This window comes from Athene cunicularia (assembly GCF_003259725.1).
Source record: "Athene cunicularia isolate RWA chromosome 3 unlocalized genomic scaffold, athCun1 chr3_part1, whole genome shotgun sequence".
In the NCBI taxonomy this organism is placed as follows: Eukaryota; Metazoa; Chordata; class Aves; order Strigiformes; family Strigidae; genus Athene; species Athene cunicularia.
In genome coordinates this window covers 111,518,124-111,531,681 of record NW_020799097.1, presented here as the reverse complement: position 1 = coordinate 111,531,681, position 13,558 = coordinate 111,518,124, and the positions used below count along the sequence as shown (strand labels likewise).

At 40.3% G+C, this 13,558-nt stretch overlaps 1 protein-coding gene across 1 annotated transcript in view; it reads left to right on the top strand.

The window, feature by feature from the left end:
• The first annotated feature begins 1,136 nt into the window (after positions 1–1,136).
• Positions 1,137–13,558, top strand: part of ANAPC1 (anaphase promoting complex subunit 1) — a 33,253-nt gene continuing 20,831 nt past the window's right edge. The window contains exons 1-18 of the mRNA XM_026844663.1: positions 1,137–1,364; positions 1,540–1,591; positions 1,780–1,883; positions 2,284–2,366; positions 3,480–3,553; positions 3,833–3,978; positions 4,461–4,681; positions 5,287–5,496; positions 6,129–6,224; positions 6,666–6,756; positions 6,879–6,944; positions 7,894–8,031; positions 8,361–8,501; positions 8,880–8,940; positions 9,475–9,662; positions 10,531–10,605; positions 11,593–11,858; positions 12,853–12,944. Of these exons, the coding sequence (XP_026700464.1) occupies positions 1,137–1,364; positions 1,540–1,591; positions 1,780–1,883; positions 2,284–2,366; positions 3,480–3,553; positions 3,833–3,978; positions 4,461–4,681; positions 5,287–5,496; positions 6,129–6,224; positions 6,666–6,756; positions 6,879–6,944; positions 7,894–8,031; positions 8,361–8,501; positions 8,880–8,940; positions 9,475–9,662; positions 10,531–10,605; positions 11,593–11,858; positions 12,853–12,944 (2,332 nt within the window). The remainder of the gene's footprint in view (positions 1,365–1,539; positions 1,592–1,779; positions 1,884–2,283; positions 2,367–3,479; positions 3,554–3,832; positions 3,979–4,460; positions 4,682–5,286; positions 5,497–6,128; positions 6,225–6,665; positions 6,757–6,878; positions 6,945–7,893; positions 8,032–8,360; positions 8,502–8,879; positions 8,941–9,474; positions 9,663–10,530; positions 10,606–11,592; positions 11,859–12,852; positions 12,945–13,558) is intronic.

Below are 13,558 nucleotides of genomic sequence, written 5' to 3'. Positions count from 1 at the left end.
GGCCATCGGCCATCTCTGAGCCACATTTTCAGCCCGTGGCTCTCCAGCACAAATGTTATCACATCCATCGCCCAGACCATCCCTCTGTGGAGGGGTCACTGCCCTTTGAGTCCTGCTGTGTTGGTATACATATGCACGTGGAGTCCTGCTTGTGAGTACAAAGATGCCTATCTTTATCATCACAGGCTTCTTGTGCCTGGATGAGAAGTTATATTCCCCTTCCGATAACATCAGCAGCTCCGCAGTGCTTGTCAGCTTTCTCTGAGAAGGATCCCATGCCAGAGTAGTTTGCAGTTTCACTTCAGAGCATTGACACCGTTTCTACACAAGACTACTCGGAGACTATAGAGGCAACCTAATGTTTGTGAAATGGGACCATTTAGCAGAAACGGCACTTGGCAATCAGGCTTGGGGCTGTTAGCTGCTGAGATATTTTTTTTCCCCTGTGCTATTTCTGTATTTTTATTTTCATTTTGTTAAATCTATTATTTCCTTTATTTCTGCTTCCTCTTTGTGTCTATTTTTATTTCTATGTGCAGGGGCTCCCGTTGTTTTAAATACAAAACTCTTGGCAACATGTTTTTAGCTCAAGGCAGATGTCCCGTTTGTGTTAAATGCTACACCCTGCTCACAGGATGCAGCTTGCAAACAATTTGCAGAGATAATTGAACATTTTGTGGTGCTACTAAAATGCCTTTTTTCTTCTGCTGCTTTCTTTGGGCACAGAGTACATGCTATGTCTCTTACCAGGCACATTCTGTCCCTTGGCTCAGCTGTTTCTTCCTAGGACAGTTTCTCCTGGTCTGCAAATTATTTCACAAAAGCAGAAAGCGATCTCTGAAGGTTGGATGCTGGCTTGAACTTTCCTGTTTTGAGCCCTGGGCATTCTTACCTGCCCACAAAATTGTTGTTTGTATTTCACAGTCTTACCTGTGTAAATAGCCCCATTTGTCTCCATATGGAAATATGCTCCCTTGTTGGATCAACAGATCCAGGCTACCATTTCTTCTGGTTGTCTTCCTGCCAGAAGCTGCAATATGATTTGAAAGCATTCTGCAGCTCAGTGAATTCTTGCTTCTCCTAACCCTGGCTTTCTGGTTTCCGAAATAAATGGGCCAAACCGTGACCGCTGAGCGATGACTAGCTGTTGTGATTGCATCGGCAGGTCTTGCAACTTTTCCTTAAAAATTGTTGGTTTTCAGGAAAGTTGGCAGTTGAGGAAAGGCATCAGTGATGTTGGGGAAGAGGTGGACTACGATGAAGAGCTGTATGTGGCCAGCAATATGGTGATCTGGAGCAAAGGAAGTAAAAACCAAGCGTCTACCATTTATAAGGCTTTCACTGTCGACAGCCCTGTTCTGCAGGTATGGAAGTGTGGAAAGGTGCTGACTGAACGATTTCACATTAGTTAAAAACTACTCACTGAGTGTTTTCAGATGTTGCTCTGAGGTGGGGTTATTTTGGGAAATATGGAAAGATAAGATTGTGTAGTAGCATCAGGTCATTCTTCAGAAGTAATTGTATTGTATCTGGTTTTAGGCTTTATGGTGTGACTTCACATTGCCCCAGGAAAAATCTGAAAAAGCTGGTGGTAAGTTTCCTGCTGACTGTAATGCCAAACAAATTACTTGAGTTCAGTTCTCTTGGCAAGCCTCTCAAAACTTGCTATGTTAAGACAGCGTCCTCCCTCAAGTTTACCTTTTGTGTATAGAGGATGTCTAAGGAAAGAGAGAAACTTCACTGTGTATTTTTTTTCATTTTTTCCCCCCCCGGTTTCAGGCAGTGATGAAATAGTAGAGAAATGTATCTGCATATTGCAGAATTCCTGTATAAATGTGCATAGCATAGAGGGAAAGGATTACATTGCTGCTTTACCTTTTCAGGTAAGTGCTGTCCTTTTTCTATCCAGAGATGGAGTTGTTTCTTGTTTGCATGTTGTGTTGAGGTGGGGAGGTGTGTGTAAAGCACTACTGGTGGTGGATGCCTGAGTTCTTTGCTCTGGGGGTGAAAGGGACAATGCCAATGACAGTGCAGATGTGTGATCAGGGCACCGAATGCTTCTGGAAGCAGTGGCAGCCACTTGTCTGATGTGTGCAAGTACGGGTATGTCTGCTGCTCAGTCTGAGAACCTGCTCTGATTTACAATACCCTTCTCTCAAGAAAAGGCCCAAACATTTTATTTTGCTATAACAAGATACTCAAATGTGAAACATAATTAATATAGTAAGTACTTGATTTATTTAATTTTTTTTGGTCATAAATCTATTTGTAATTTTTCTATAGGTAGCAAATGTCTGGCCAACAAAATATGGTTTGTTATTTGAGCGCAGCAATTCTTCACATGAAGTACCTCCAAGTCCACCTAGGTATGTAATGAATGGCTTTAACTGTTTCGTTATAGACTGCTCATCTAATACAGGAGTGCAAGAGTTGAAGAGCAGTAATGAAAGGATCTGTGTTTGTGGCAGGGACAGATGAAACATCAGGAAATAGCAGGAAGGGGCTGAATACTGACAATTCGTGATATTCCTCTGATATTGTCTTGTCTTAAGAACTAATTGGGTGCAGTGATCCTGGGAATAGGGTATGGGAGGCATGATAATGGTGTTACTGGCCTGATTTCATTGAGGTTTGTCTTGGGGATTGGTTCTAGGCTGTGATAGTAGAGATTCACTGAAGGATTGTCATTGAGGCACTTTCTCTCAGCTGCAGGATGCTTTAAATATATGGAGCATCCTGTTACGTATTTGGTGAGGATTGTAGACCCAGTGCTCTGTGGCTGGGCATATAGCTGAGAAGCAGAGCAAGATGGTGTCTTGAGGAGCAGCTTTAATACAGCCACTTGCTTTCTCTTGAGCTCTAGGTGTCCATTCCAGGCACTTGTGATTCTCTAGTCCTCAGAAGAGTTGGGATTAGAAATAGAGGTCATAAAAATGTTCAAGAGGGTACATTGCAAAATTCATCACTGACCCTACTCAAGCTGGCATTTTGTGAAAACTCTTCCTTTTGCTACTGCCACCACAGATGGATGGCTTGATTGCTGCTCTGTGATGGATACCAGTGACCTGACAGCTGCCTGCTTGTCTGAGATCTGGGAGCTGTGGAACCTAAACTCTTAAACTGAGTCTGGGTTAAGGGTCCCTTTCTACTCCTCCAAACTCGGCTGGTGTCAGCTCTGTTCACGTGAGCCAGCCAAAGTCTGTCATCTGGCCACAAGGTGGGGTCATTCTCAAGCGCTCTGAGATGTAGAACAAGACCTTATATCCTGTTTGATACACCAGCCTTTGTCTGACTACTCAGTTAATTTAACAAGCTTCTGTGAAAGGAATATATGTCTCTACTGTTAGTTTTCAGGCTCTGATTTGTTAAGGTCTGAGGAGCTGTTTTAGGATTGCAGAACACGTACTAGCTGTGAGAAGAGAACAATTATGCTTGTTAGCGTTTGATTTTTGAATATGCTTTGTTTGGTTTCTTTCTAGAGAACCTTTGCCTACTATGTTCAGTATGCTACACCCATTAGATGAGATAACACCTCTTGTCTGTAAGTCTGGAGGTAAGTTTACATCTTTAGATGTATCACTTGGAGTCCATCAGTATGGCATTGAACACTTCATATGTCACTTGAGCGTTTTCTGCATTAAAAATGTGCAAATAATCACTCAAGAATTTGGAAGTAGGGTGTTTTAGCTGCTTAGTGAACAGGGAAACTGTTCAGGAAAGAAACCCATATTATGGAAGAAAGAGGGTATGAAAAATGCTAACCCTGTAACTGATAACATTGCTGTAGAAATTATCCTTTTGCCTTAACCAAAGTTAACTGCTTATTTAGCAGGCATGTTTGGCTCTGCTAGAGTGCAGTATGTTGCTGATTACACCATGAGGATCGTGTTTCTCAATGCTGAACCTTCCATTGTGATGACCTATGATACTGTGCAGAGTTTACATACTGTTTGGGCTCTTCGGAGAGTAAAGCCAGAGGTACAAATTTATTGTTGACTAGATATCATTCTAAAAAAAATTTAGCGCGTGTTGATGTGCCCTTATGGATGTGTGTGTTAAATGCCTGGTATTTATGATTTATTTTATTTATAAGAGAGTAAGATAGGTTGTTTTTTTTTTTTAAATAGTTTCCTTCATGTATTTGCCTGTACCACAGTCAGGGAGATTACATGATGGCAATGGTCATGAAGTGTCCTGTGCTTATCATGGTATTCCTTGCATTGTACCAGAAGGTTTGGACTCTGCTTTAAACTGTTGTCTTCTGTAAGAAGTGGCAAACAACTTACTACCCCAAAAACCATAGGAGTAGTTTCTGTGACTGGGAGTGAGAGAGCATGGTTGGTAGGAATAACTCTTAAGCTGAGCACCTATCTAGCTCACACCTAACTGATGAAAGCCCTTTCCTGGCTGTTATCGCCAATGTGCTGTTTGTGCATAGACAGATCTCTTTTCTCTCCCAGGAGCAGAACACAGTGCTGAAGTTCTCGGAGCAAATGGGCACACCACAGCATGTGGCCACTAGCAGCTCTTTGACCGCTCATCTCAGAAGCATCTCAAAAGGAGACTCGCCTGTGGGTTCCCCTTTCCAGAACTACTCATCTATCCACAGCCAGAGCAGATCAGTGTCATCTCCCAGCATGCAGTCCCGCTCACCGTCTATCTCCAACATGGCTGCTTTGAGGTGAATGCTGAATGTGATGCATACACAGACAATACCAAAGAATACAAGCTATAGAATAAGACAAATATCTGGAAATGCTGTCTGTCTGTCTGTAATGTTATGAGGCTGTCTAAGGTGCAGGTGCCTCTTCTGTTACAGCATCTGAAGTGACATTTGGTGTGCTAATATCCCTATAGCACAGAACGATAACTGGTGTGTGAGAGCCAAAGAAGTTGTTCTGCCAGTCTGTAGTGGAGTTGGGGACTGTCTGCAGGTCTTTTGAGTCCCATGAGTGTTTTCAGTTAGCTTTTCTAAAGAAAGCCATGTTTAGAGGGAATGGCTTGGAAGACGCTTTTGATGGAATGGACCATGCAACAAAATTTTGGGTTTTTTACTTTTGAAATGTCACCTATTGGATTCTGACAGAGAAGACTTTTCTCTAAGAAATTAGAATTGTTTTCCTGTTCTGGGGTGTATTACTAAAGGAAACTAATACTGAACTAGCTACTGGTTTAGGGTGGTTTTGGTTTGTTTTTAAAGCCTCTACCAGTGTAAGAGTAACCTGGGATTCTGTACCTGATTTTGAAAATCCACATTTAAGTAGTGTCTTATATCTTTGCTTGTAGCCGCTCTCATTCTCCTGCCCTGGGAGTGCATTCTTTCTCAGGAGTGCAGAGGTTCAACTTTTCCAGTAATACTCAGTCACCAAAGAGGCAAAGTATTACCCATTCACCAAACAGCACTTCCAGTGATTCCTTCCTCATGCCAGAAACTGAACCAATTGTTCCGGAGCTGTGCATAGATCATCTGTGGACAGAAACAGTCACAAACATGAGGTTAGATGCTTGTTAGATGCTTGGGATATGAGAAGTTCTGAATTTCCATTGGGGGTGGGGGGAAATAAAATGACAGCTTATTTTAGTGTGTGCTTTTTGCAAGTGGTGCCGCCTTAAAATAGATGTGTGGACCTGTGCTTACTAATTTTTTTGAAAAATGATGCTCACCAAGTGTGCATTTCTCTTGAAAAGGAAGTTGGTCACTTGGAGCAGTTTTACCTGCTGTGTTATCTATAGCCTTCTGAGCTGGGGAAGGGTTTAATGAGATCTGTAAAGCAAAGTAGGTTCTAATCTGATCATTGCTTTGGAGTTTTTTTGATCTTCTAGGGGGAATATCTTTCTGTGTTAATCAAAAGGGCAAAAAGCAGCATAAACCCCAAGATTAAACAAGAGAAAAAAAGCCAAATAGCATTTGCTCTGCATGTGGAAAAGTGGGGAATGCGGAGATTGGAGTGCTAGAAAATCAATTTCAAGAGTAGTGACTGAAACTGAGACTGGTGCATTCTGGCAACTTGGTGCACTGCTAATTGAAGTCCAGTGTGACCCTACAGTGTACAGATACTGTGTTTCTCCTTCATTAAAATTTTTATAGTAGACCAAACAGTGTGCTGATCATTGTGTCTCTTTTACAGAGAGAAGAATTCCCAAGCATCAAAAGTGTTTATTACCACTGACCTTTGTGAGCAGAAGTTCTTGTGCTTTTTAGTGGAATCCCAGCTTCAGCTGCGGTGAGCATACCTGTCTTGGGGACAGGGGAACAAAGAGGAGTACTCCAGAAATTACCAGCTACATACTGGTTTTAACGTATTCCTCCAGCTAGTGAAATGTTATGACAACATGTGCTACATCACTGGCTCTCATATGACATGTTTTAACTGTGATGGCATAGATGGTTTGGGCTATTTAAATAAAACTGAAGTTGTGAGAGAACATTCACTGTAATTTGAATGGTATTCTTACCCTCATCTTTACCCTTTAGAAGTTTATTGGGGGTTTTAATTAGACTAGCAGAGTAAAAATAAGTTGACTAGCGGGGCAAAACAAGCAGAGGAAGGAACCAGGTATACCACAACAAAAGCAACTGCACCATGCCACATGGTTTTATCTTCTTTCTGTAACAACAGATAGGACAGTCCTTTTATGTTTCCTGTTGTTTCTCAAATCTCTAGGTGTGTAAAATTTCAAGAGAGCAATGATAAGTCACAGCTGATCTTTGGTGCTGTTACAAATATTCAAGCAAAGGACGCAGCTCCAGTGGAGGTACGTACCTCCATTTGTATGGATTGTTAATTGTGGAGTATCCTGCTTTGTCACTTGTGTTGTGCAACTGTTGTCTCTTTACTTAAATATAAGAAGCTGAATATTCTGCTTGATTCTTGCAGGGCATCGATACACTGCTCGTTCTGGAAGGCAGTGGAAATCTAGTGCTTTACTCTGGAGTGGTTCGAGTAAGTAACAGCTTTCCTATCTCAAATGTTTAAATCTTTGTTTACGAGCTGGGCTGTACAGAGGGAATCTGTGTGCATCGTACCTTATAAGGTACCGTTTTAAGCTACTGTAGACTGCTGCTTGCTTGGAACTTGCTTGGGAGGGTGGCTGTGCTCACACACCAAGTGTAGTTTGTGTGCAGTGCTCGAAAGGTTGTTCTGAATAATCAGTGGCACCCTGTGGTACAATTAAATAATCTCTTGAGTTTATGCTCAGTGATAGTAAAATACTAAAGTACTAAAACATTTTAAAGGAAAGAAAACTTCAGGAATATGGAAAATAAGAATTGTTCCTGAACAAAACCCTTGCAGACTTCTCTGTAGCCTGCCAGATAATTTTAGATGTCAAATTATTTTGCTTTACAAAGGGCTGTTATTAGGATGGACATGATTCATCCAAAATAATTAAAACTTTCTTAAATTCTGTAGAGGTGTACTATGCTCTCTCTCTCTCTCTGTATGGAGAAATGTTGGACACTGCAATTTGTATGTGTCTCTGTGTACACTCGTTTGTGGGCATGGGTGCATATATATATATATATATATATATATATATATATATACACACACACACACACACACATATGTATGTATATGAAAAAAGTACACTCTGCAAGTAGAGCTTTCTCAGTTGAAGCCCCACTAGAACTTTTAGTGGGAATGGGCTTGTAGCAATAAGGTACAATACTGACCATATATGGTAGTTTTTTCAGTGTGTCATCTGAAGAAAATAATTACATGAAGTAATCTTTAATCTTCTCTTCAGAGACTTTAGTTTAAGTACATACCCACTGTTCTTAAAACTTTTTAAGATGTTAAAATCTGATAATGTCTGTATATGTAAGCAAGCACGTGGAAGCACAGGCATGAAAACCAACTGTTTGTTTTCTTATATATTGTTCACAAAAAGGTGGGGAAGGTTTTCATTCCAGGGCTGCCTGCTCCATCCCTGACAATGTCCAACCAAATGCCTCGGCCAAGCACTCCCTTGGATAGTGTCAGCACTCCATCCAAGCCTTTGAATAAGCATCTGGGGCCCCTAGAAGAGGTAAGAAAAAAGGTAGTCCTGCCTACGAAAGGGTTTAGTTGTAACAGCTTCAAATGACTGGTTGAGTTTTCTAACTTTCAAGGCATCTTTTGGGGCTAAATCTTTTATTTTTCTTCTGTAAATCCTCTGAATAAACGGTGCTTAAAGAAGACCTATATAGTGTTGCCCTATTTATTTATGATTTCTGTAAAACTTCCAAGACAGAGACTGGAAATTTATAATAGTTTTCAAAATACTTATTAATACATTAAAAATAGCAGTTTTAGCTGTCCTTTGCTCAGATCTTCTCATTTCAACAATTCTAAGCAATCATTTCTACCACTCTTCAGGGTGTGCTTTTGTCACCAGTTCCTGAGCTAAGAGATTCTGCCAAACTTCATGACTCAACTTATGTTGAAGACTGTACTTTTCAGCAGCTTGGGACTTTCATACATGCTCTGAGAGATCCTGTCCACAACAGAATAACTTTGGTAGGTATTATCCTGTAATTTGAGTCAACACTGTTAGCAAAGCAAAGTGAGGGTAACATTTCAGTCTACTGCGTAGTGAGACATTGCTAGCAGCTCCTGATCAACAGCAAAATATCACAGCTGCATTGGTGGCTCCACATTTTTCTCTCTGTAGAATACTCTAGAAGTCACAGAATTGAATTCCCTCAAGTGATTCCACTCAAGATCTGTTTAAAGTGTTTCATGGAGGTAGCACCTGAGGTTGCAGATCTTTAGTGTAGCAAGTAGCCAGGAATTAGGAGTGTCCTTAATACATAAATGAGTTCTGAGTTGATAGAAAAGGATCCTGGCTTTACTTTATGCATGTCATAATTTGACTCGCCTTTTTTATTTTTTCAGGAACTCAGCAATAATACAATGGTTCGGGTTGCTATTCCTGAAATTGCCACTTCGGAACTAGGTACAATTCAGAATCCATCATGTGAAATGTATTTCATAATTTTTGAGGGTTCATTTTTGAAGTAGTTTATGTGTAGCTTAGGCTGTAATATGTACCACTTATTTCAAGCTTTGTGAACTTAACCTTCTAGAGCTGCTACCATTTATTTAGATGTGCTCTGTTGCTTTCACACTTTCATCTTGCACTCTTAAAACTTCCTTTGTTCTTTAGGTTGCTTTGCTCTCTACTGTTGTGTATATTATTGTTTGAGGAATGGCTGAGATGCCAGTTCAGACAAAAGTTGGTTTCAGTAATGAGCAAAAAGGAACTTTTTTTTTCCTTTTTGTGTGGTGAATTAAAGGGGCTGTGCTCAACCTAAACTGAAGGAACAGCTGTTGGAGGTTGTGTGGTGTGGCTTTTATTGAAACAGTTTGTGGAGAGTTAAAAAGAGGTCCAATAAGAGAACCTGGAGAGATCTGTAGCACTGATTGGAAGAAGTACCAGGAGGTAAAATATAAGACACCTGATTTTAATTTTTTTTTTCTTTCCTGACAGTGAAAAGATGTCTTCAAGGGGTCAAAGCTATCCTGCCGAAGGAGATAGCTGTACAGATGCTTGTCAAGTGGTACAATGCTTATAATGCTCCAGGAGGACCAAGTTATCACTCAGAATGGAATTTATTTGTGACATGTCTCATGAATATGATGGGTTACAACACAGAGAGACTGTCCTGGACACGTAACGTAAGCAAGTTTATGTCTGTTTTCCTAGCTTATGTTAATGCTACTAATAATTTTCAAGATTCCAAATGGTTAGAGACACATCGAATTTTGTCAGAAATGTATTGTGTTTTGTCTTAAATAATAAGGTGCCATTGAATCAATTCAAAATTGCTAAATTTTGGGCCTATGTCTTAGTCTGTGTTTATCATGAAATATATTCTTAAGGTACTTACCACAACTGTATTGGTCAAATAAAATAAAATCTTCATAATTTTTTTTTATTTCATGACTAACACTGGTGCATTAAAGATTTGAATCATCTAATCCATATTAAGCCTATTTTTGCTAGAAACAAATCACAACTCAGAATCTTCTTTCCTAAAGAGTATTTTCAGTGTAGTTTTTTTAATTACAGCGTTTAAAGTTTGGGTTTTTTTCAGCTGTTTTACTGAATGTATTTGGACTTTTCTGAAAGTGAGTTTCCTGCTAGCAAGTATGCTTGCAGTACTCTTGGGGGGTGGGGGAGTGGAGAAGGGATATGTGTACAACTGAAGTGAAAGGAATTACAGTATATCTACATTACTACCATTAGCTCAGCCACAGTATTTCCTCTGTCCTTGTAAATACCAGATGTTAGGCAGTCCAACTGAAATTCATACACCATGAATTTCATGCTAGTCATGTATTGCATTACCTAGCTGTGTATAGAAGAAAATGGAATTGCAGTATATGTTTTATATGAAAGCAAAGTATATAGAAGTCCCCAAAGCAATGTCATGTAAAGTTTAGTTTTAATTAAGATGTTGTTACAGGTTATTCACTTGTGCAACCTTTAGAGTTTCAATAGTGATCTTTTGATTTTTATTTTTTTTTTTTTTTTTCTTTTCAGCTTGATTTGGAAGGATCACTTTCACCAGTTATTGCTCCAAAGAAGGCTAGACCATCAGAAACAGGGTCAGATGAAGTAAGAAATCGTTCTCTTGTACAAATAAGAGCCTTCGGAGAGGTTGGCTGGTTGATTTGGTTTTTTTAAAGGCAAACCACAGGAAATACCCTTAGAGTATGGCATTTCATCTGAGATTATAAGCCTTGGGGCAAAGAAAAGTTATTTTGTTCTGTGCAGTGGCTGCATCATGTGACCTTATTTGTCAGGGTTCTCACTTCCAAAGAAGTAGGTTGGACTCAGGAATTAATTAAATATGGATCACAAAGCAGTCCCGGATAGACTCCTGACAATGTGAAGTCTCTCCTACATGCTTCACCCCTTTAAAATGAAGTTGTTTTACTCTTATGGCTACTCAGCACCTTTAGCAAGTTAGGAGCCTTAAATTGTATACTTCAGTGAATGCACTGATATTCACAAGATTTAGTGGAGTGTTTAAGATTGATTCACTGGGGTTTGTCTAGACAGGAATAGGAAGCTTTCACATGGTCAAACAGTAAAGTGGATGAGGCTTACTGTCATCTTGTCACAGGAGGCTTACAAGATGAGGTGGTCCAGTTGTGCTATTAGCTTTTTGTGGGTTGACAGGTCATGGGGTTATGGACTACAGTCTACGTGGAACAGAAGTCAGGATCTAATGCCTGATGTGCTGTGATAGGGGAGGTACAAAGAAGACTGGGAGCACTAGGTGAATTGCATAAATACTCAGTGAGGTCTTATGCACAGAATATTGATGCAAGGAAGGTACTCTCAGCTTTCTTTTGTCTTGTACTTTTAAATATAAGGGTTTGATTCTTTTATGCACAATGGGGGGTGAGGGGAAAGAAACTTAACAGTTGAGTCTCTCTGGCTTGCAGCATTTGTGCAGCACGTTTACCATACAACAATCACATTTGTATTGATTTATAAGGAAAGAACCTCTTCTGGAACAGTGCTTTGGAGTTATCTTGCTGGAAGATGATGTTCATTGTGGAACCTCAGTCTCTCTGTCCTGTTTTTTTGGTCTAGGACTGGGAGTATCTCTTGAACTCTGATTACCATAGGAATTTTGAGTCTCATCCTGTTGCCAAAGCTTTGCGACTGGACCCTCTGGATGTTTTGGCTCCAAAGGATGACTTTCCACGGAGCCTTAGTTTGGATTCCTCAACCCTCCTTTTCCCCCATATTCCTGCTATTTTCTTTGTTCTTCATCTCATCTATGAGGAGCTCAAATTGAACAGTCTAATGGGAGAGGGAATTCGTTCACTTGTTGTTCTTCTGGTTCAGCTGGCCAGGTATGCCCAACTGACAAATTGCAGATATATATCGTGCAGTGTCTCTTGATGATGGGTGTGTATTTTTATGCGGAATTTGTGCATTTCCAAGAGTGGAGCAGACTTCTCTTGTATTTGAAGAAAATGAATGAATATTTAAAACCTTATTGTGCTTAAAAATCTTTGCTGTAGCACATTTCTCATATGGTTCTGGCCACTCCTCAACATCGGTGTGATTAACAAATTTTTAGATGCCACAGCTCGGATTTTTTCTACTGTACTGTCACAGCTCAGCTCATGAGATCTGTCATATGTTCTTTTTTGTGTGGCATCTTCACTGCAGCTAGTGACTGCACCTTCATGTCTTCCACAACCACCTTCAGGTTGCATTGCATGCATACAGATAGATAAATACAGGTATGTGTTTAAGTAAAAGGCCCAGTAACATTTCCCTGAGCTTTATTTGCTATTTCAACCAATTTTTTTCTATGGCAATAGACTCTTCCCCAATAGCACCTACTATAGCTGGCTGGCTAAATGGTTCCCAGAAGTGGCATCCAGTCCCTAGTGCTGAAAAGGTTGACCTGTTCTCTATTCTGTCCCGCCAATGAGAAGCAAGTCTTTTATTTCAAGACTGTGTGTCTTTTGAGGCAGGCAGCTGTTACATGCATTCATGTCTTGCAGGTATTCAGCACTTTATCTAGCTTTAACAATTGGAATTTGGAGGAAACTGTAGTGACAGTGGTCACACCTTAGGTGGTGGTGGTGATGTGGGACAAAACAGAATGACAGTTGAAGAGAACTCACTGAGGGGAAAAATTAAACATACAGATTCACTGCCTAGGGAATGGGCAGTTGGACATGAGCAGTCTTAGTTATGGGAGTCAGAACTCCCCTCCTTATATCTAGTGCATACACAAACATTTAAAAAATATCAACAGAAATGTCATAGAAGTGCAGGGAGGTAGAGTGGATTTTTTTCCCTCTAATGTGATTAACTTCTCTCTCATTCTAGGGACTTAAAACTTGAAGCTTACATAGATTATTACTACAGAGACTATCCAGCTCTTGTAAAAACCTCCAGACAGACTTGCATCATTGACCAAGGTGAGTTTAAGGCTTTACAAAGCAGGATATTCGGTGATAATGATGTGCAAATTATCTCTAATACTAAGCACCTTGGTAACTGCTCCCTTTAAAGCTGGTCAGGACAAATTGCAAAACTGTGCTCCTAGTGCTGAGGCTGCCTTGTTCCTTTGTTTTCAGTAGCCTCCCTAAGAAGGCTGGAGTGAAATTAGCATAGTATAGTCATGAGTTAGTGCCTCCAGTCTAGTGCCTCATGAGACACTCCACAGAACAAGGATTTGGGAGGGAATGATGGCTTCATGTTGGCAAACTCCCAGCTCAGGCTGGCTGAGAAATCTTAGACAACTGTGGAAAAGCCTGGTAGTGAGATGTGCCTCTCTTGTGGAAAGTATTGCTAGGCTGGCAGGCACTCAGTTTATAGGTCATAAAAACTAAATCAGAGCTAAAACCACAAAACTTGAAGTTAAAATAAGATCCTGTATTGTCTGTATGCTTATTTAGTGTCCTATGAGCTGAAATTTACTAGTCATGTAAGAAAACTCTTGTTTCCCCTGACCAAAAAAAAAATCTCATAGCATTGCTCGAGCTTTGCTACTCGTATTTGTGGACAGGGAAGGCAAAGAGCTTATAGTCAG